General features: G+C 41.8%; 1 protein-coding gene across 4 annotated transcripts in view; it reads left to right on the top strand.

The window, feature by feature from the left end:
• Nucleotides 1–19,594, top strand: part of XPO4 (exportin 4) — an 86,502-nt gene that overhangs the window by 29,413 nt on the left and 37,495 nt on the right. For all 4 annotated transcript variants that reach the window (XM_070471658.1, XM_070471659.1, XM_070471661.1 and 1 more), the window contains 3 exons: nucleotides 4,378–4,494; nucleotides 5,224–5,377; nucleotides 16,522–16,634. In XM_070471658.1, the coding sequence (XP_070327759.1) occupies nucleotides 4,378–4,494; nucleotides 5,224–5,377; nucleotides 16,522–16,634 (384 nt within the window). The remainder of the gene's footprint in view (nucleotides 1–4,377; nucleotides 4,495–5,223; nucleotides 5,378–16,521; nucleotides 16,635–19,594) is intronic.

The raw sequence follows: 19,594 nt of genomic DNA, 5'->3' as shown, positions 1-19,594 counted from the left end.
CATTTGGAAGATCAACAGATACTTAGTCTTTATGATTTTGGATAAATGAAGCATTGCCGTGTTCACCTCTTTGTACTGACGGTCCTTTATACCAGCTTCATCCCAATTGATAACTTCAGTGCGAGCCTCACAGTACACTGCTTGCCAGTCAGCCAGTCACCTCTGACCTGGTTTCAGTGGGGTTCCCACTGTAGTGACCACAGATTCTGTTTCTGGCCCCTGAAATATTGGAGTCACTGTCTCTAATACAGCAATAAAACCTAGCTCTGTCTGTCCCTAGAGCAGAAATAAGACCTAGCCGTGACTGTCTCTAGTATAGCAATAAGACCTAGCCCTGGCTGTCTCTAGAACAGAAATAAGACCTAGCCCCGGAAGGCACTGAGCTGTGGGGGTTCAGGGGTTATGCCCTTGGGGGACCCCTGGAGCTGGCAGAGGGGAGGACTTCCTCCACTTCTCCCCAGAAGGAGCTTCCCCTTCTCTGAGGCTCTTTGGCCGCCTCCTGAGTGCCCTGCCCTGCTTGCACGATGCTTTGTGTTCATGGGATCTGGTTGGTAGATGGTCTGGAGACGAGTGACTCATCTTAGACACCAGGAAGTGTCTGTGTCCTCTGTGAACAGGAGGAGCGCTCTGCTGGTCTGTGCAGAGCACCTCGCTTATTCCGTGTGCAGTCCATGCTTCACATTGATCATTCTCCAGGGATTTCTGTTAACTGACACTTCTGGGCCACAGTATTCTCATTAATGATGCCAACCTCGAAGCCTTGCAGGGCTTCCACATTAAGGAGCGAATAAAACTGCTCAGTTATCTTTTAATGATACAGTATCTCACTTAACTTTAGTTCTTAAAGAGCTGGTTGTTTTAGGTAGGTCAAAGCCAGGATATTTGATTTCTGGTAGCACCACTGACCATGCTGCATGATTTATTTCCATGTATTTCTTAAGTCCTTGAATGGTGGATTTGCTAGGGACCCACTTGTTTTTGAAAGTTTGTCCTTTTGTTTCATAATTGTAAAGTGGAAAAGGTAGAATATAAAACAATACACTGGGATAATGGTAATGTATTATAATAAATAATAATGTATAACTGCACTTAAAAATTAGAAAGCAGTAAGCACATTACAGTAGTAACCTCTCAGTGGTTATTTTTGTAGGAAGAAAAATTAATTTAAAAACAAAATATTCTTATGGTCAACAAACTAAGTCTACAATAAGAATGTAGTTTGTTTTTACTTATGTATTGAGTTGGCTAAAAAATTCGTTCCCATTTTCCCGTAACATCTTATGAACTTTTTGGCCAATCCAGCGTTAAGAATACACTTCCCTTTATGGGTGAATTTTTACTTTATTGGTGTGAAAATCTCCGTTGTGCTGGGATGTTGCAAAAGCAATACCATCCCACTGGGGACTCCCTGTGTGTCTGCTGAGGCTTGTGGTTAAAGGAGACTGACTTTTAAGCATGCTTCCTTCTCCTCTGCTGGAGTGGCCTCAGGAAGGTCCTCACTTCTCCCTGCTCCTGCCTCGTTCACTCGCTCACCACAGACCTGTGCTCGTACTTCCAGGAAGTGCTTATTTCACATTAAAAAAAGCTTTATTGTGAGTACATGCTCAGTCAGCATGTACTCAAACAATAAAGTGAGTTATGTTACTAAACATTTATATATGGTTGTAGTTTATGCTGTTTTGAGGTGAATATAGTTTGGAGAAGCAGTGGAAACAGTGACAGATTTTATTTTCTTGGGCTCCAAAGTCACTGTGGATGGAGACTGCAGCCATGAAATAAAAAGACCCTTGCTCCTTGGAAGAAAAACAATGACAAATCTAGACAGCATATTAAAAAAGCAGAGGCATCATTTTGCCAGCAAAAGTCCATCTAGTCAAAGCTATGGTTTTTCCAGTAGTCATGCATGGACGTGACAGTAGGACCATAAAGAAGGCTGAGCACTGAAGAGTTGAAACTTTTGAACTGTGGTGCTAGAGACGACTCTTGAGAATCCCTTAGACATCAAGGAGATTAAACCAGTCAATCCTAAAGGAAATCATCCCTAAATAATCACTGGAAGGACTGATGCTGAAGCTGAAGCTCCAATACTTTGGCCACCTGATTTGAAGAGCCAACCTACTCAGTTGGAAAATACCCTGTTACTGGGAAAGATTGAGGGCAGAAGAAGTGGGCAGCAGAGGATGAGATGGTTGGATGGCATCACCGAATCAATGGATATGAGTTTGAGCAAACTCCAGGAAATAGCAAAGGGTAGGGAAGCCTGTCGTGCTGCTGTCCATGGAGTTTCAAAGAGTCGGACAGGACTTAGCTGGACAACAAAATAATCTGGCACTAGAAAACAATTTGTGGCAAGTTGTAGATTACTTGTGCAAAACTATTATAGATAGTTTGTAAAGATGATAAGTTTATATTTAACGAGTGCTTCTGGGTTCTTTTCAGTTTGCATGTTTTTGAATAACTTGTGCATCAGTCCTGTTTTCAGTAGATTGATTATTTCACCTGAGATTCCAAAATTAGTTTCTGTTTTTCAGTAAGACATGTTTTCTTAAACATTTAGGTTTCTGTTCATAGTGTTCTTTCTGTGTACTGAAGTCTTATTTAGAAGGGGTAAGAGAAAAGTGGAAAGTATGGGGGAAAATTGTTTTCAGAATCATAGGATCTTGTAACTCATCATGTTACATCCTTGTAAGTTAACTTTTCCTTTTGAATTTCATTAATTTGTATTTAATACTACTACCCACTTTCCCTACCAGAACCTAGCCATATTTAAAAACTACATTCATCGTTGATCCCAATGCTACATAAATGTATCTGTGAACTTTTGATTGCTGGCACTTCGATCATTAATCACTATTTTAAAAGAAAGCCAGTTTTTCAACCAGTTTTGTTAGCTAAACGTGAAGATGGTTGCACTTGGTGCATGTCTGTGCCCCTTTCAACTGTGAGATGAAGGGAGTGTGGTCAGCTGTCGCCTTGAGAGAAGCTTTGTACACTCGTTTCTCCCCCGTGCCTGGGTCCCTGCAAAGGCAGTCCAACTTACACACTCTTCTTGAAGATTGGGTAAAAGGGGATATTTTAATGTTATAACATAAGTGTATTTTGAAGTACAGTTACAAAGTGAATGTGTATGTCTTTACGCTTTATATCTATAGTCAGAGGACTTACTGTCAAAGGCAGTCGGGTGTGTGCACCCTGGGATTCCTGAGGGTATTCGCATGTAATCCATGTTGTTAGGGCTATCTGGTATGGAAAAGTCTGACAAGCTGCTTGAATCTCTGGGTCAGTGTGCTATCATAATTGTTAATTATACATCATACTTACCTGTTAAGATTTAGAAGCCAATAGGAATTTATTTCTTTTTTGCGTTTTCTTTGAGGAAAATTTTAGACACGTGCAAAAACATACCAATACTACAAAAGTGTACAAGTACACTATGGGTAGTGTAGTGGTCACCTGTGTAGCCATCTTTCATCTTCAGCAAGTATCAATGTGTGGTAATCTTTAGGAATTTAATTTTATGTGTATTTGCTAAGATTGCCAAGACAAGTATCTGTAAGGTCAAGGTACGGACATCAGAAGCATTTCTGAGCAGAGATGCTGCAGTTGGTGGGTGGGTAGGACTGTGCTCAGCTGTTGTATAAGCAGCATAAATAGTATCATCCTGACTTTAATCTTTGGGTTGTTCAGAGGTAGTGTGCATATTTCTGTGGGTAGTGTGCATATTTCTGTGTAACCTCTGGAAACTTGCCAGAGTAAGTGGTATCGTCCCTGTCATGGTACCTTGACACTGTGAGTAAAAGCAGTGAGCTGATAGTTGGGCCTGTTGATACAGCTACCGAGAAGGAAAATCTTTGTTTTCAGTTGTAAAAACTCAGCAGTACTACCTGGTTAATATTTTGGAGACTCTAAAATCTGTTTCACTTTTCTTCTGTTTGGAAATACAGGTTACAGTCATCAGAACTTAGAGTCAGACAAACCTGGGTTCAAAACTCAGTTGGCCTTGATGACTTGCCCTTTGACTCTCACTTCTTTCAAATGTCAAATGAGGATATGGATTGTGTGAATCAAAAGAAATAATGCATTAAATATCAATCACCTTAAAATACCATTTATACTGTGGTTGAGGAGCAGTAGGAGGGTGTCCTGAGTGCCAGGTTCAGAGTCTCCCATAACTGGGGTGAGCTGATGTATCCACAATTCCAAGGCCACAGGGAGCGGCGAGCTCATCTTTACCCTGTTGTGTGTGATTTTCTCGTGGCAGAAGATATGATGGGTGCTCCAGAGATAAAAGCATTTCATTATGTTGAACAGATATTGTATTGAAACCAAGCATGGGAAAACAGTGACTCACGATCATTTGTTATCGAATACTTACAGCAAACTCTGGCCTGTTCAATTCTCACTGCACTGTTGAGTGAATTCTCAAGTTCAAGTAAAACGAGCAACATTGGACTGAGTATGGAGTTCCATGGTAACTGCAAAAGAGTTTTCCAGGTACTGTTATTTTTGTTTTTATGTTTTAATCATTAGATCATTCACTTTTTACTCAATTTGTTTCTAGTGGAGTGAGAATGTTTCTTTTATCTAGTTGAATGATAGCCTGTATGTGAAAATTTGTGTTGTGATTTCATAGGATACAGTAAAGCGTGATTTCATAGGATACAGTAAAGCGATAGCTTCGGTGAACGTAGTTGATGATTTAAGGTTATTTGTTTAATTTTAGTCTTAAAACAGAAATGCTACTATTAAGATCCTCAGCTTATTAATTTTGTTCGTATTGTGTTTAGATAGAACTAATTCAGTTGGTGGGGTTATGCTGGTCTTAAAAATAGGCCTGGCAGCGTGCCAGAAAGGGCTGTGTATTTCAGTGTTATTGCAGATGGCGTGGGCTCTTTGTTTTGTGTGTATTGTTTGGCTCCAAAGTGGGTTATGTGAAGACACTGGTTTCAGTCGGAGGGCTCACGCTGAAGCCACTGGCTCTCACCTCAGACCGGCTTCTCTGGAGAGTGGCCTGTAAGTGACGGTGGTGTCTTCAGATGGCATCACTTGAGAGCATTCTGCGCTGTAACTTCCAGGCAGGCCTAAAAATGGAAGCAGTCTTTAAAGAAGTCATGCTTTCCACTGGAAATTTTAGGGTTTCTGTTCGTTTGCTTTTATGGTTCTAAAAGGGAATGTATTTTGTATAAGCGTTTGACCAGAGCACGTGTGGTTAATTGACTGCAGGAGGAAGACCTCCGCCAGATCTTCCTGCTGACGGTGCAGGTGCTGCAGGAGTTCAGCCAGCGGGAGCACCTTAGCGCCCAGATGTCGTCCGTGTTCCAGCGCTACCTCGCTCTGGCCAACCACGTCCTCAGCTGGAACTTCCTGCCTCCAAACCATATCCTTCCAGCCTCTGCAGGCTGACATGTGGCCGTGGTCATGCATGACTTTTGTAGCTGAGGGCACTGTGTCTCTGTAGGTCAAGAGAACATGTTTTTGAAAGAGAAGAAGAACCTTTTAGAAATGGAATTTTACTTTATGTTACCACAATGCAGTGGAATACTTAGGACATTTAAAGTTTCATTTATAACTTTGTAGAAGAGGGTTGAATACATGGAAGCGTGGTACGTCACCGGGCTGTTGCTAACCAAGGGATAGCTGCACACCTTAGTGGGGAGGGATTTTGTGAAGAAACCCAGTCATTTTCTCCTGTAACCTGTGATTCCATTCAGATTGTGGCTGACTTTCCTTAAGGCTAGTTGGGAGTTCTCCACTTGATCTTTGTTGATTACAGTGTTGTTAAAGTGTAGATAATAAGGTAATAATATGTTTACTCCTCAAAAAGTGTTCCCAATATAAAAACGTGAAAATCTCAGTAGCTCAGCTGGTAAAGAATCCACCTGCAATGCAGGAGACCCTGGTTCGATTCCTGGGTTGGGAAGATCCCCTGGAGGAGGGCACGACAACCCACTCCAGTATTCTTGCCTGGAGAATTCCATGGACAGAGGAGCCTGGCAGGCTACAGTCCATGGGATTGAAAGGAGTCAGACAGGACTAAGCACAGCACATTATTAGTAGTACAGAGTTTAAATGGACTATATTATAGACACAAAGTATCTGCTTTTTAATTATTTACTTAAGTAGAGATACTTGTGTGTTAGAACTGCTATTAGAACTGTTCTAAATGAGTTGCTGCTGTTCCTTAGAGTTTGATTTGCTTTTCTAGCACATTTGCTCACTTGATAGACAAAGCAGTAATATGCATCCTAGTTGAGTCACAGATCTAGGCTCGAGTTTCAGCCGATCTCAGGCCTGTTACTTACTCCTTTGAGTCTCATTGTATCTACCTGTAGAATGGGGGCATGGACTATGAGTGAATTGAACAAAGAGAATGCATTTACAGCACTCTTGGGAGCTAGCACATGTTTGCTGAGCTCGTAGGCGTCTGCTTGATCAGCTGTCTGTCTGTGCTGTGCTCTCTTTTCCTTGATCTGATCTGTTCCTTACAGTACAGGAAGGTACCCGGTGTTTCATTTAACCTGTTCTGTGTGTTAGTCCCTTCTTGGAGGATGGGGGTCTGTTTAGGAGAAAAGAGCAGACGATCAGCAGAAGGACGTAGAGAACCAACCATTTCAGACATGAGGATGCACTGGGGACTCTGCACAGATGGGAACTCATTCGTCCCCTGGGCTGTAAACTGGGAGTTTGGTGGGGGGGCTGCTCCATTTATGTGACAGAACATGAGCTGTCAGATGCTGGGAAGGGGAATGAGTCCCCAGACCTCTTGCCCAGAGGGGGTCACAGTGAGCGGGGCAGAGCTCACAGGGAGGTTAATCCTTACTATCCTAGTCTCGAGTCCTCTTTCTCCTAATAATCAGCTTTATATCTTCAGTATATTCCTTTTGATTGTTAGGGAGCATGTATTACCTTAGGTTTGCTTTGAAAAACATTTCCCGTTTGTGTTTTGCAATCTTAAGTTTTGCTCCAGTTTTTGTTGGGGATTGAGGGGAAAAGAGAAAGTGAAGTCGCTCAGTCGTGTCTGACTCTTCGCGACTCCATGGACTGTAGCCTGCCAGGCTCCTCTGTCCATGGGATTCTCCAGGCAAGAATACTGGAGTGGGTTGCCATTTCCTTCTCCAGGGGATCTTCCCAACCCAGGGATTGAACCCAGGTCTACCCGAATTATAGGCAGACACTTTACTGTCTTAGCCACCAGGAAGATCTGGTGGAGAGGAGGAAAAATATTAAAAAACTTTGGGACAAATTGAAAAAGTAACAGGCCATATGAAACTATCAAAACATTAATGATATGTGGGAAAATCAAGGAAAGTTAGGCTGTGTATATTGTAGCCAACTTTAAAGTCTGTTTTACGGGAAAATTCAGTTGACTGAAGAACAACTGTTTTGTACGGGGAAATAGTGCTCTGGGAGTTTGGAAACCGAATTTGTTTAAAGATACACACATACAAAATGTTTTTATAAAGTGTAGTGAGGGCTTTGAAAGACTGGTCATCTGAACATGATAAGCAGGACTGCAGTGTTGCTGAAGGCAAGCTCTCCTTGGTCAAGAAAAGTGAGCCTCAGTCTTGCGGGACGGGATCCTTTGTCACGACGCACAAGGGGTGTCTCTCTGCCTGTGTGTTCCTGTATAGCCGTCCGCTGGCTCAGGAACTGCAGTCAAGCATTTCTTCCTTTGAGTGAATTAGCCCAAATGTAGGACAAAGACTATGGCAGTGGAATGAAACTCAGTTCAGTTCAGTCGCTCAGTCGTGTCCAGCTCTTTGCAACATCATGGACTGTAGCACACCAGTCTTCCCTGAGCTTACTAACTCCCAGAGGTTACTCTGGGAGTTAGTCCATCACCAACTCTAAGAGCTTACTAAAACTCATGTCCATTGAGTAGGTGATGCCATCCAACCATCTCATCCTCTGTTGTCCCCTTCTCCTCCTGCCTTCAATCTTGCCCAGCATCAGGGTCTTTTCAAATGAGTCAGTTCTTCGCATCAGGTGACCAGAGTACTAGAGCTTCAGCTTCAGCATCAGTCTTTCCAATGAATATTCAGGACTGATTTCCTTTAGGATGGACTGGTTGGATCTCTTTGCAGTCCAAGGGACTCTGAAGAGTCTCTTCAACACCACAGTTCAAAAGCATCAATTATTCGGTGCTCAGCTTTCTTTCTAGTCCAACTCTCACATCCATACATGACTACTGCAAAAACCATAACTTTGACTAGATGGACCTTTGTTGACAGAGTACTGTCTCTGCTTTTCAATATGCTGTCTAGGTTTGTTATAGCTTTTCTTCCAAGGAGCAAGCATCTTTTAATTTCATGGCTGCAGTCACCATCTGCAGTGATTTTGGAGTTCCCCCAAAATATAATCTATCACTGTTTCCATTGTTTCCGCTTCTATTTGCCATGAAGTGATAGGACTGGATGCCATGATCTTAATTTTCTGCATGTTGAGTTTTAAGCCAACTTTTTCACTCTCTTCTTTCACTTTCATCAAGAGGCTCTTTAGTTCTCCTTAGCTTTCTGCCATAAATGTGGTGTCATCTGCATATCTGAGGTTATTGATATTTCTCCAGGCAATCTTGATTCCAGCTTGTGCTTCATCCAGCCCAGCATTTCTCATGCATTTCTGCATATAAGTTAAATAAACAAGGTGACAATATACAGCCTGAGTGTACTCTTTTCCTGATTTGGAACCAGTCCGTTGTTCCATGTCCAGTTCTAACTGTTGTTTCTTGACCTGCATACAGATTTCTCAGGAGGCAGGTCAGGTGGTCTGGTTTTCCCATCTCTTGAAGAATTTTCCACAGTTTGTTGTGATTGACACAGTCAAAGGCTTTAGCATAGTCAATAAAGCAGTAGTAGATGTTTTTCTGGAACTCTTGCTTTTTCGATGATCCAATGGATGTTGGCAGTTTGATCTCTGGTTTCTCTGCCTTTTCTAAATTCAGCTTGAACATCTTAGTTGTTAATATATTGTCAGTGCTGATTAAGAAAATTAGTTGCAAGGAACCCAGTTCTGACATAATTTCTAATTTTGGCCATTTCTTGGAGATCTGCTGTTTAGGAAACTGAGCAGGAGTTGAATGGTTAGTTTTATACCTTGTAAAAGATCTAATGATCACATTTAACTCAGTTAGTATATTGAGTTGAACAGATCAGAGATGTTTAATTTTATTAAAGTCCAGCATATCAGTTCTTTCTTAACGTGGATCATGCCTTGTTATTCAGCCAAACACAAGATCATCTAGATTTTCTCCTATATTGTCTTTTAGGAGTTTTGTAAGATTCTTTTTTTTCTCTCTCAGCTGTGCTGCACGGCACGTGAGATTGTAGTTCCCCGACCAGGGTTGAACCTGTGTCCTCTGCATGGAAGTCCAGAGTCTTAACCTCTGGACTGCCAGGAAATCCCTTGCAGTTTTCCCTTTTTACCTTTAGGTCTGTAATCCAGTTTGAGTTGACTTTTGTGAAAAGTATATGGTCTGTGTCTTGATTCTGTTTTTTTTGGTATATGAATATCCAGTAATTAAGCCTTTGTGGAAGACTTTTTTTGCCTCATTGTATTAGTCTTCTTCAAACATAATTTGACTATGTGTCTGTAGGTCTATTTCTGGTTTCTCTGTTCTGTGCCATTGATCTATTTGTTCTTTCTCCAAAACCATATTGTCTTGATTTTTGTAGATTTATAATAAGTTGAATTGTGTCGGTTCTTTGTTCTAAAGATCACAAAGATTCAATCCTTTATTTTCTTCTAAGAGTTTTATAGTTTCGGCCCTTGTGTGTAGGTCTATCATGCATGAGGTCTATTATCCATTTTAAGTTTTGTAGAGATATTAATATAAGGTATAAAGGGATTTCACATGTAATATCCTGTTGTTCCTGCATAGTTTATTATAAAGGTATTTTTTTCTCAGTTGAATTGCTTTGGTCTCCATGTGTAAAATCACCTGACTATAAATGTAATAGTGTATTTCAAGATTATTTTGTCTTCTCTGTGTCTTTTTTTGTAACCATTTGGAGTTTAGGGTCAGTTTATCAATTTCTTCAAAAAAGCCTGCTTGGATTTTGATAGGAATTATGTTAAATCTGTAGATCAGTTTGAGGAGAGTTGCCATGTTAACAAGTGGCAAACTATTAAGTTTTCAAATCCATGAACATGGGATGTCTTTCCACTTTTTAGATCTCTTTTTTTCTTTCAACTCTCTTTTTATAGTTCTCAGAGTATAAGTTTATACTTTTTTTGTTAAATTTATTCTGAGTATTTAATTTTTTAAATTCAGTTACAAATAGCTGATTTTAAAATTATTTTTGTGTTTATTGCTGGTATATAGAAATACAGGTTTTTGTATACTGATCTTGTACCATATAACGTTGCTGAACCTGCTTATTAGCTCAAAAAATATTTTTAGTGGATTGTTTTTGGATTTTTTGTGTACATGTCTTCTGCAAACTGTTTTTTGTGTTTTTTTTTAAGGATTTACATGTAGGTTTCATATGCACAGAAGTGGTTTATGGAGGTGTCCTCACTCCAGGCCTGGTAGTGCAAGGCCTGTAGCTCCTGCAGTTTGGCAGATGTCACAGACAGCCACTCTGGGCTCATTGTCTTTAAAGATCTGAGGTGAAATCCACCTTCTTTCGTTTTTTTCGGATTATTATTGTCTAAAGGGAGCATCCTTTTCCTGGGTCCTCTGTCTTACCTCCACCCCCATTGAAAAGTATGCGCTGCCCCCGTGGGCCCTGTCTCCTTCTGCCCTGGGCATCTGCACGTGGAGTTCTCTGCCTCCTGACCGTCCCTCCATCCCGCACCCTGGCCGTGCCACGTTTACTTTGCTGTGGCTTTTGTCGTGCACACTGTGCGTGCTTTTCTCCCACTGGCCCACTTCTCAGGTGTCACGTTCCTTTCGTTAGTGTGTTGAGCAGTGCCTGTCTGCTGCTTTTCTGGGAGTGCAGGGAAGCGCGGCTGTGTCCTGCTGCTGGGTGGTCAGCTCCGTGCAGCGTCCAGCGTGCGGTGACAGATGCCTGACACGTGCGTGCGTCCTGCTTACTGAGCGGGCAGCTCAACAGTCTTCGCTCAGGCCTCGGGTGTCTCTCTCTGCTGCTGACACTGTTTAGCCGTCAGCTCACCTAGTGTCCATAAACGCTCGGGTGTTGGCAACGCTCATCAGAGATGACAATGTCGTTTTGTAATAAGAATGCTTGGCAGGTATGTGTGGTATGTTGGCATAAGTAGTCATTCTTTTTTTAGTTTGGTTACACTGCCTTTTATTGGTATTCTATTTTTGTGGATCCGATTTGGTTTTGGTAAAATTTTTCGGCTCAAGCTCTTGGGGAAGCTAACTGGATCATAAGATAGTAACGGGGTACAGAAACTTCCCCTACTCTAGGATTTCCAGTAAAGCCGACATTGCTATTTGGAGGCAAGGCTTTGGAAGACTTTCAGGTGAGGTCAGTTCTCCTTTATTTCAAAGGACTTTGGTCCCTTGGACTAAGTGCTGTGTGAGACTGGGCTCCATGGTTCTGTGCTGTGCCAGAAATAGCAGTTTTTGTGTTAGAAAAAGTAGTACCAATGGAAATTAAATATGTCAGGAGAAAAACAGGGCTTCCCCTTGCTTCTGAAATTTTTCATTTTACTAATGAGGTGGGACAAAGAGTGTGGGCAGATGGGGGAGTTAAGGTATTCCTTCTGTAAGATGTGCATGAGGTCGCCGCGAGGGCTCCCTGTGCTGTGAGGTGCTTGCACGGCCAGGCTGTTAAGAGTCTAGCCTTTCCACGTTTGTCGGAGGTAACTTGTAGCTGTGGTGTGAGCTGTGGAGTTGTTGCTTTGCTGTTGGTCCCCACTGCGTGGTGATTCTGTGCAGAAGGGGTGAAGGGGTCAAGGGGTCCGCAGATGAACAGGACCTCATTTGCATGTGTGTTTCCAGGGTGACCTTCCCTTTGTGTTAAGAGCCTGTACTTAGTTAGGGTCACGCTGTGTGGTTGAGACAGAAGACATGGCTGGTTTATCCGCTGACACTTCTGTGCCCCTGGCTTTTCGGTATGTGAGGCTCTGGCCGGCGGTCCCGGGGCTGGCCAGGTGCTAGTGCCTCTGGTTGCTTGGACGGGTGAGCTTCACCCGAGGAGAGCTTTAGAGTTCTGTAAACTCTCCGCGGGAGGAAGGCCAGGAGTCGGAGAGTTAATTCTACACCGTGTGCGCAGTTAGCCTCCAGCTGTGAGCAATTTCCAGGGGACTGAGAGCGCAGAGCTTGGAAGACACTGGGTTTCCACTTCAGCATTGCAGCCTTGCTCGGAGAGGGGCTTATAGTGTGTCCAGGGACACGGGATTCCTTGTACTGTAGCTCCTGTTTGCAAAGTTGGTGAAAACACGGGAAGGTGAAGTGACATTGACATGATGACAGGTTTTTTTTTTTTTTAATGTGGGATTATTAAAAGCTGAAAGCAGCTCCCTGTGTCTGTCATGTGGGTTGAATTTTATTTGATAACAAATGAATGGTTCTGATACAAAATATTAATTACTTGAGTTTAGTATTTATTTTAAAAAAATATGTAAAGCCATAGCCCCAGAAAATTCTTGGTGTAAAATCTGATTTGAATTTTGGTAAACGATTGCTATTTAATGTTTTTAATCACCAGATTGACTTGTATGTCTCCTAAAATCTGACTGGTATATAATAAACAATCATTTAGTAAATGATCAGTTCATTATCACACTTCTCTTTATTGATAATGTATTTAAATAAAAAGATAAAGCAATATAATGTTGATATTATGACACAGCTGTTAAAGTAGCGCTGTAAACTGAGACTTTTGCAACTTTTTTCTATTTAAGGAACCTGTTGTTTTGCTAAAACTGTTAGAGACTCTTGCTTTGTGTAATAGTTTTTTTGGGAAAACTTACTTTTGTCTATCAGGAAAAGAAAAGTGTGATTACCATTTATATATCATAGACTAGGTTTGAAGAGAATCACAAATTATTAAACAAGAACTTGAAAAAGTTAAAGATTTTGGAATCATGGAAAGAGGGTATGATGGTCACAGAAGAGGAAGAATAAAGGCACAAAACTGGAAAAGAAGAGGAAATACTGCTTCATTTAAATTTTAAATCATTTAAAATTACTTTCTTAAGAGGAAAAGTGCTAGATTTCTGAACTTAATGATGGTCTTCTCCTTTTGTTTTTAAAGTATTCTACATTAAGAATTATCTGGGAGAAGTGTATTTCGGGGTCACTTATACATAGATACAGACATAAGTAACTGGTAATGCCAAATCAAAAGTTGAATTACCTTAATTCTCTATGTTATTTTGAGTCTGCAGTTACGGTCCAGATCTACGGGTGACTGGTATGTTCATGCTATGATACGGTTCTAACTGGCTTTTTAGTTGAACTGTGGTGTGAGTACACATTCTTAATAGCAGTATTTTAGGCAGCACAGGGGTGCCTATTCTCTCCTTTCACAGGCAGCAACTGCAGCCATTTCACAGGACAGTGTGCTAAGAATGTGTGTTTCTTGTTAGAATAGCATTTTTAAAAATTTGTTTCATTATGTTGTTTTTATGTTTTAAGTTCGTGTTAAAACGTGTCTGAGGATAATTACATTATTTTAGTAGAGATGTTGTTTATAACTGAGTCATAGGATTGTGTCCTGTTGTACAAACTGGAGCACATGTTCACTCTTCTGTGAACACCTGGTGTTAGGTGGTGGTGCTCAGCTGAGCAGTAGAGAGAAGGTAGGCTAGTCTTCGGGATCTAGAGCGACTCCTCGGGGAACAGTCAGCCTGCCTCTTGGCCAGGCATGTTACCAGTGAGCTTTCTCAGCAGAAGGCAAGAATCATGCCAGAGATAAAGAGCCTCTCCAGGTTTGGAGTTAGAAAACAAAACTTACCTGGAACTTTAAAATACTTGTTGGGGAAAAGTATTTTCTGATGGTGCATGATATCAAAGTCTGAGGTCTTCTTGTGCTGTGGAGAACATGTAAGGAATGACGATTCTAAAACCAGCCTGGTTGTCAGCTTTTTAAGGACATTTTCCCATAGAGACTGGGTTCAGGAATCAGTGTGTTAAAACCAGCTAAGATCAAGAGAAGCTAACACTGGAAGTAAAAGATTTGAGGATTATTTTGCATCTGACGTTTAGGTGAGCCATTGCATGTAATTCCATTTCATATCTGGAAAAAAGCCCTCTCTCAAACTTTTACCTATTTCCTCTTAATATAAGTAACTGATATCTACAACTATTTTTGGAGCATACGCTCTTTGTAATTGAAAGATAGGAAGGAGACTTGAACAAGTGTCTTGGTCTAGGTCTTGTTTGTTTTTGTAATACTTATTTTTCATGTTATCACCTCTCACTTACCAAAGGACCTGGATGAAGCCCTTGCCGTTTTGTAACTGGCAGGCTGAAATGAGCTTTTCCATGTGTCCAGGACTATCAGAGTCCATAAGCGCCCTCTTTGCTTCTGCCCCCAGTGTTCCCACTCTGTGCTGGGCCTTCCAGGGGCCTCCACTACTCCTCACCCGAGAGCTGCATGCGTTTGTACTGCCTGGGCGGCTGTGTGAATAAAACCCAGGGCAAGTGACCTGACCATTCTATCAGGCTCAGTGAGTCTGTTGCACAACTCCCCTGATGTGAAGTAGAATCTTGATACCGTAGCATATAGCATATTAAGTTCTGTTATTTTCCTAATTGAAAGTGTGTAGTGATTATGCACATATATTTTGTGTATTAGATTTGGATATCCAACAGATAACAGTTTATTGCCTTTTTAATGTCAGGTTGTGACTCCTTAAAAAAATAAAATGAAATTGTTGTAATTTTTTTGTGCATCTTTGCTCAACATAGTACTCAGTGTAAGTATTTAATAAATATTTTTCATTATTGAACAATTTAAATACCCCCAAATTGCCTTTAGTTGGCAAAAATGGGACATTGCAAATTAAGGAAATTAACTTGGAAAAGAGTAAGTGAAGTATTTTTAGTAAAGTACAAAAACTTTATTGCCTTATGCAGGTGCTTTATTTCATGTGTTCGAGCCTCCTTGTTTTATGCCCCAACCTTTTATTGTGGAAAATTCCAAAGATGCACAGAAATAGAACACGCAGCTTCAACAGCTGTAAGCTTTATTTCATGTGTGCTCTTCCAGCCCCAGATTATTGTGAGGCACGTCCTAGACATCAGATAAGTCCACCACAGACATGTCAGTGTGTTTCTCTAAAGGGCGATCAAGCCCCGTTTGTAGACAGCTCGTGGGGAGACCTAGTGCTCAGTCATTGTGTTCCCTTCTGGTGGAGCCGTACCCCAAATGGGAGCTCTGTGAGAGGGCGAGGTCGTGGAGGAGGTGGTGCCTTCCCCACCATGCACAGAGTCCCCATTGCTTCCGACTCCACGAGGGGGCAGACAGAGGAAGGGGAAAGTGAGCTGGACGGAACCTGGTTTGAGTTTCACTTTTCAGCAGTCACGTGAAGGCAGACCATTTCTGGGGTGACTTTTCAGACACAAGCAATGACTTCTTTTCTGAAGGAACTCTCAGTGCCCCTCCTTGCTCTTAAGATACAGAGTGAGATTAGATACTTATTAAGCAAAAATCTTCTAAAACATTTCCAGAGCATTGCCTGTAATGTTCTCTGTTAATGATTTAGGCTTTAATAGAAATACAGCATTTGAACTTATGTCTGATTTTTGCAACCTGTAGTTTTGTATAACCTGTTGAAGTTTCTCACTGGGCGATGAGCATGTGGCCTAATTGACATACGTCTGTGGGCACTTAGCTTGTGCAGACAGGGTGCAGCGCTGTCTCTGTGCCCATACAGCCTTCTCCTTTCTCACACCCTCAGTGACTTTGTCCGTGTCTCCAAGTGAGTTCTACTCAGACACCTGCAGGTGTGTCGTGGTGACTCTGTGGCGCGGACAGGGTTCTGTGTGAAGCAGCCAACAGTGAATGCCTGAACACTGTAAACGTTGGTTTTTAGCCTGAGATAGAGTTTATGTAAACAGATAACTTCTTTGTGTGAGGTCAAATGCTCTGATGTGTGGGACTTGTTCTCCTTCAGCACCACGTGTATTTGCTCTTACTGGGCTCTTTTTTTGTTTCCCAGAAAATGTATTTCTTTGGGGAAAATGCTGTTTTTCCAAGCAGACTGTATGAGACTTGCACTTTGTATAAGTGGTTTTAGCTGCTGTAAAATCCTGGAGGGAAGTGATGGGATAAAAATGCAGAAGTTGATTTTTCTTTTTTCTCTGCCTGTGTTTTGGCATCTGTTTTGCATTGGTTTCCTTCTGTTGCCACCACTCAGATCGCCTATCTCTGCAGCGTGACATATAATTATAATGGAACTGCTATCTGCATTCCTGTAGCATTCTTTTTTTTCCAGCACTTAATGCCTTTTATTCCTTAGCTTCAGGCAGGAATTGTGTAGCATATGTGAAGAGGCTTAAACTGTTTCCATTACATTCTTTCTGGATGGCTCCGTTATATTTAGGCTTACATTTTAGACAAAGTCGGAATGTTATTGTGGTTGACCTTGACCCCAGATCACTGGGCAGACATTATATAGCCATGTTTGAGTCCTCACAGAACGTGCTCCTGAAGCCGACGGAGTCCTGGCGGGAGGCCCTCCTGAACAGCAAGGTCATGGAGCTGTTCTTTACTGTAAGTCCTTCCCCCCTCACCCTGGCCAGAAGGGTGCCATGGGAATGCCAGCTTCTGTATTTCTCTTAAGTGAAGCAAGACAGATGGCTTTTCTCCTTCGAAGCCTTCTCTTCTAATCAGTATACTGCTTAAACAAAGATCATATGTTTTTGCTGGTTTATAAAAATGTTATATAATTAGGATGGGTTTAATGTCATAGGGCTCAAGGTGTTTGCTCTTGGGACCTCTTTACGCTCTTAAAAATTATCGAGAACCCCAAAGAGCTTCTGTTTATGTGGGTTATAGCTAATAGTATTTATATTTCCCATATTAAAAATTCAAACTGAGAACTTTAAAATATAAGTATTAATTCACCTAAAAATAGAATATCAGACCACAACATTGTAACATAAATAACATTTCAGTGAGCAAATAGCTACATTTTTAAAAACAAATTAAATCTTTAGTGAGAAGAGTGGCATAGTTGACGTTTTTGCAGATGGTGCTGATGTCTGGCATCCTAGCCCAGCCCTCACCTCTGCTCCTTGTCCAGTTGGTTGCAGCTTTGCCATCACATTACCGACACGTAGAACGTGTGTGTGTTGGAGGCGGGGGTTGGGCAGTGGGAGTGGAGAAGGCAGGCACTGCCCTCACTGCGCTGAGAGGAGTGTTGACCTTATGACCTGGCAGAATCAAGGAAGTCCTGGGGACTGTGGGCCACACGAGAAGAGCTCCCTGGAGCAGTGCACTTTGTTGCCAGCCATGGGCTAAGTCAGTGTTCTTGAGTAGTAGTTCACTTGGCTGAACTCCTGCTTTAAGTAGTCCTGCTTATTGTTTGCTAAATAATGAAGAAGTTAGGAACGTGTTCCCATTTTTGCCCAAGAGAGTCCCCGGTGTAATAGGCAGAAGCTGGGGAAAATACGTGTGTGTGTGTGTGAGTGATAGAGTGTGGGAGAGAGAGAGAGTGTGTGTGTGTGTGTGTGTGTGTGTGTGTGTGTGTGTGTTGGATGCTGGTCTGCAGATACAGTGCAAACATCCACATTAGTTATAGCAACTGGGACAAAAGTGCAAATAAAGACCAGTTAAAAAAATGATAAGCTATGTTGCTAAATCCCAACCATTAATTATAGTTTACCTTTTCATTTGTTTTAAAAATGCTAGTCATCAGCCTTACAACTGCTTGCCTATTTATACAGCATTTAAAATACTGTAGGCATATAGTATATATTAAATAAAAAGCGAGAACAAGGTTATTTGTCGCTCGGTGTACATAAAAATATTTTTCTGTGGAAATGTTCAAACTGAGTATTACCTTGCATTTTATCCTGTAAATCTGAGAAGTAATGGGTAAAAACAGTATCAGTATCAAAGGTGATTGTAACTACACTTTAACACTCTTTTGCCTGCCTCCTTGGGCAGAAATTGTTTTGATGTGGATCCAAGTTCAATTCTCTGTATTATTCATTTGACTGAAAACAGTTTTTGAAAAGGTAGAAAACTTTCTGGCAGTGCTGGAAGTGGCTCCTGGCGTGAACAGCTGTCTAGACACGGTGGCAGCTGCCCCTGTCAGCTGGGAGCCACCATGGGCAATCACTCAGCCTTGAGAATTAACCCTTTTGCTTTGTTATTTTAACAGTTTTGTGTCTGTGGTCTGTTACTTTCACGTATGCACTTTATGAACAATTTTAATTTTGTCATTTGTTAGAAAAATGTCAGTGACTAATCTTTTTTTTTTTTTAAGTTTACTTTCTAAGTTTCAATTCTGTGAATTTATTGCCTCTTTCCAGCATATTTCCACAGGTTGTCACTTTTCTCTAGGTTTGGATTGCTGCACTTGCATGTACTGTGTCACAGCCTCAAGACCTGGATGTGGCCCCTCTGGGTTCAGGAGGCTGGATGGCCTTCTGGCCCTTGCAGGTTGACGACGGATTCTCCTTTCCCTTAGGTGTTGGAGAATCCCCTCTCCTTAGTTTTTCCTTTCTGATCTTCGATGTGGTCTCTTCTTCATACTGCTTGCTGTGTGGATACTGGTGGTCCCGTCTCAGCTCTCAGCTTTGCAGCCGTGTGCGATCTCCTCGTACTTGTCTTCTGCTCATCGCCCGTCTCGCCCCACTCCTTGTCTGTGTTCAGTCCCAGAGCCTTCTGGTCCCATGCCTCACCAGGCACTTGACTAGAGACCCACAGACATCTTTGATTGCCTGTGTCTCCACAGAGCCCAGCGTCTTACTCATGAGCCTTTCTTTACTCTGTATTTCCTGTCTTGCTTCTTCACTCGCCTCTCTGGGTCTTTGGCTGGACTTAGCCTTTCTTTATCCCTCTGTTTCCCCCTATTCAGGTGTTGGATTCGGGTCTTAAGTTGTGTAACGTAGTTCAGATATGGTAGAGTTCCTGTGTGATGGAAGAAGGGCAAGAATCTACATCTTCCATAAGAATCAGTCATTGATTTATCATGCGCTTTACATGAACATGTGGTTCATGTTTCAGGAAAGATAAGCCCGAACAGTGAAGTCAGGCTCTGAGGATGGTTTATTTTATTTATTTCATGACATGGTCCACGTTGGTTATTTCTTTTGCTTCCTCGGCTTAGACCAGGGTCGAGTGACCACTTGGCTGATGAAGCAGCCCTCTGGGGCCCCAGACTATGCTGTCTGTCACATTTAAATGTTGATAAGGTTAAAAAACACAGTGATAGAAATGTAGTTACAGTCTTCAGATAAGGCGCTTGAGAATAGTTGTGTTCAGAAATTCTTGAAGTAGAGTGTATATATGCCCTTGTGCATCGTACTTTTAATCAACTTTATATAAAACACCGGATATACTTCTAAAAACACTGTGTTGCTCTGGACCAGGGAGGGCCTGGCCAGGTGAGCTGCTGGGCTTCGCAGGTCATGAGTTCTCCAAGGCAGCTTCTACTCTACCCTCCGAAGACAAGCACACAGCAAAAATGACCTGAAAGCTGTTAAGTCATGAGTTCTGTGTAA

The sequence above is a fragment of the Odocoileus virginianus genome, chromosome 8 (assembly GCF_023699985.2).
Source record: "Odocoileus virginianus isolate 20LAN1187 ecotype Illinois chromosome 8, Ovbor_1.2, whole genome shotgun sequence".
Classification (NCBI taxonomy): Eukaryota; Metazoa; Chordata; class Mammalia; order Artiodactyla; family Cervidae; genus Odocoileus; species Odocoileus virginianus.
The sequence above is the reverse complement of the archived record's forward strand: the minus strand, read 5'-3'. Positions and strand labels throughout refer to the sequence as shown.